We start from the raw sequence: 3,393 nt of genomic DNA on the forward strand, positions 1-3,393 counted from the left end.
TGTGAGTCAAGCTCAAGCAGCACATAACTATGCTCATTTACAGGATGTAATTAACCTCCAGGATAACGATTCTCTAACTCATTAATATTCCCAGCAGTTCTATCAGGGATTATTAAATAGTAAAACCTAATTTAAGACTGTTGAAGTAGCACTTGGCAGCAGAAATGGGACAAAAAGCTGTCAGGCTCTCTTACGCTTGTGCATCCAACAGGGCCATATTTATTTACAACGATACAGCCCAGAGTTAATAATTTATTTGTGTTTACCGTCTTCAATCGTCGGTCGATATGTTTTTTGAATATTGTATATTTTGAATATATTTGTTGTGAATTATATTCACATATTCCTGTTTGGAATAGATGGCTAGACACGAGTGCTCTCACAGTATTGGTCCACTGCGGGCTGACGTCCCACCCTAAACAACCAATCAGTGTTGTAACTCTTTATTCAGTAGGGTTTTTAGGGTTTCCAAACTGCACCATTACTGTTTGACTCTGATGAAGACGCAGTGCGCGTCAAAACATTAGTCCTCTGCACGTGATTAAATGTCACCAAGTGATTTGTGTGCTCCAGTTTCTTCATTGGGTTTACCTGGTTTATCCATTGAACCACTTCTGTTTGTTGCTGGTCCTTCTGTGAGCACCAACCTCCACCTGTGTAGGGGCTGAAGTGCAAGAGACTCTCCCATTAATTTATTTGTGTTTTACATGTTGGGTCTTAAGGGCCTTTGAGCTGCCGAGATTGAAAGAATACAATAACAACTTCTTAAAAAACAAACAAAAAAAACGACCTTTATTGAAGACATTCTTGAATGTCGACAGCTGCATTTGATATTAGCGTGGTATTCAAAGAACAATAAAAAGACATCGAGACAGCACATAAAAAAATAATTTTTAAAGTAAAGAAAAATACACTACCAACTCAGAAATCTCATTTTTGAGTTGTCACACCTATTACTAATTACTTTTATACTGCTTTGTAGTTCTTCTAAATTGGTACATATTACGGCAGGGATAAAGAGCTAACACTAGAAAATCCAAAACTTAAGATATGTAGTGTTAACTTTACAAAAAAGGAGAATAACACTGTACATCTTAAAAACATTAAATATACACATGATCTTGTTCAATTTGATTTATGTTTCAAGATGGTGAATTGAGTATATTAGGGTTATATGGCATAAACAAAATTCCAGGTCCCAACCCTGTGCAATCTACTCATCATCCTCTTCGTCGTCTTCTTCCTCCTCCTCCTCTCCCTCCTCCTCTTCTTCGTCCTCATCGTCATCTTCTGCTGCAGCAGCTGGTGCAGAATCCACTTTGCCCTTTGTGCGGTAAGCAACAATATCCTATGGTGGATAAGAAAAAAATTTAATTTACCTCTATGAAAGCAAAAGAAACAGATCTGAACTCAAAAAGTGTAAAACATTAGTTCAAGATTTAAAAGTCTGGCTTTCTATAATTACCTTGTCGTACTTCTCCTTCAACTTGGATGCCTTCTTCTCATAAGGCTGCCTTTCCTCTGAGGATGAGTCATTCCACATCTGTCCCAACTTCTTTGCTGTGTCTCCAATGGAGAGCCCAGGGTTCTCACCTTTTACTTTGGGGCGAAAGTCGGCACAGAAAAGGAAGAATGCAGACCTGTGGAGAAGTGATGCATTAGCCAAATGCCACACAAAGGAAAGAAGAAATAAAAGGCAATGAAAATGCAGAAGGACACATACGGTGGTCTCTTGGGGGCGTTGGGGTCCTTGAATCGCTTCTTCTTCTGGCCCTTGGGGGGAATGTAATTCTTCATTTCCCTCTCATAACGAACCTTATCTTGTTTGGCCATGTCTTCAAACTTGCCCTTCTCTTTCGGTGACATGGTCTTTAGAGAAAACAGGATAACTTCAATTAACTACAAGTGAAATTCAGGATTCAGAAAAGGGGGGGTGGGTGAAAAAAAAAAATGTATACCTTCCATCTCTCTGAGCATTTCTTGGAGAACTCTGAAAAGTTGACAGAGGCATCCGGATGCTTCTTCTTATGCTCCTCTCTGCATGTCTGCACAAAGTAGGCATATGAGGACATCTTGCCCCGCGGCTTATTTGGATCTTTCACCATCTTGAATTACTAATTGAAAAGGAAATAGAAAAAACAACATATTTCATAAACACACATCAAAATCTGTAATCTAAAGTCAGTATATTGTATTTAATTGTGTGCCTCTAGCTTCAGATCCATCCATTGTTTAAATGGGAGGGGGAGGAGGAGGAGGGTGTCTGGGAAGAGTGATAATCCATTGTACGTAAAGGCAAACATGATGCTGCTTAAACACTCACTCAAAAACAGATTTTAATTCAAACATCACGATCTGGTGTGTAGTGTAAAGCTCGTAAAAGGCAAAGCTCATTTAATCAAGTTTAATATATCCTCCCGCCCATACAGCTTCATGAATATATTTGCATGGGCTTACGCCGCCTTTGATTCCCCGTTAGCTGTTAGCCTCTCTGAGACCGCTTTTGCTTTGTGTACTCTCGCTTTCAGTGTTAGCCTCAGGCTATGCTAACAAGCTTTAGCACGCTGGCGTGCGCCAGTGCTCATTTCATGAGGCGATTATTAAAATGGCTGATTTGATTGCTAACAATGGCTAGCAGACTGCTATCATACACCACCCACTCTGGCTGATTCTGTAATATGCTGTGGGCTTACACTGTAAGTTTGAAGGAATAAAACTACGGCGTTCATAAACTTATGAAGTCAAAGATGCCCCGCCTGCATCAATGAACCCGAGTTCCCTCAGCAGCAGACAGTCGTGTTAACCTACGTTCACCTTCTGGCTGCCGTTAGCTTTATGATGGCATCAATGCTAACATTGGAGTTAGCTCGTCGCTGCAGCCGTTTAGTCAGAAATCAACACACAGAGGTAAACATTGTACATGTCCGGCTTAATGTAGTCTGCCCCGCTTTGATTTTCTTATCATCTAAGCCCACGAGTCTGCTCATCCCCGCTTTAACTACGGGGCTCAGCTAGCAAGTCAGTGCCTGTCATAGGAGTGACAATGCTAGCATCCTTTCCAGCTCAGTCATGCAACTAAACACGTTAACCGCCTATGTATACAGAGCAAAGCGCGACGAAGCACTTTGATAACACGTAAATGCGAGGAATTTTTTTTTTTTGATGAAAATAACATGGTTATGCTTACCCCTACAGAGCTACAGGAGGCCAGTGGTGTGTCGGTTCGTCTCAAACAATGGGACGAGAAGAACCATCAGTGCGCGGTCTTTTGGCTGCGAGGGTCCCTGTCTGTGTTTACCCTGTTTGCGTGGAGGGCTCCGGCTATCGGACATTGGCTGCCGTCTACTCCTTGAGGTATCTCATTGGACACTCGCTCTGTGTTTTCTGGTCCTG

The 3,393-nt window shown here is 41.5% G+C and overlaps 1 protein-coding gene across 1 annotated transcript; it reads right to left on the minus strand.

Moving 5' to 3' along the window:
• Positions 1 to 768: 768 nt before the first annotated feature.
• Positions 769 to 3,393, minus strand: hmgb1b (high mobility group box 1b). The gene is made up of 5 exons (XM_041795936.1): positions 3,188 to 3,393; positions 1,959 to 2,114; positions 1,724 to 1,869; positions 1,466 to 1,640; positions 769 to 1,348 (listed from the first exon to the last, which is right to left on the minus strand). The coding sequence occupies exons 2-5, from the start codon at positions 2,103 to 2,105 to the stop codon at positions 1,214 to 1,216; spliced, it is 603 nt and encodes a 200-aa protein (XP_041651870.1). The 5' UTR covers positions 2,106 to 2,114; positions 3,188 to 3,393; the 3' UTR covers positions 769 to 1,213.

Source organism: Cheilinus undulatus, linkage group 2 (assembly GCF_018320785.1).
Source record: "Cheilinus undulatus linkage group 2, ASM1832078v1, whole genome shotgun sequence".
NCBI lineage: Eukaryota > Metazoa > Chordata > Actinopteri > Labriformes > Labridae > Cheilinus > Cheilinus undulatus.

Bases quoted from the DNA above. Each gene is read 5' to 3' on its own strand.
- hmgb1b (XM_041795936.1), bottom strand. From the start codon at position 2,105: ATGGTGAAAGATCCAAATAAGCCGCGGGGCAAGATGTCCTCATATGCC. The intron at 1,870-1,958 runs GTATACATTTTT...TTTTCTCTAAAG, and splicing joins AATGCTCAGAGAGATGGAAG to ACCATGTCACCGAAAGAGAA. The intron at 1,349-1,465 runs GTAATTATAGAA...TATCCACCATAG, and splicing joins TGAAGGAGAAGTACGACAAG to GATATTGTTGCTTACCGCAC.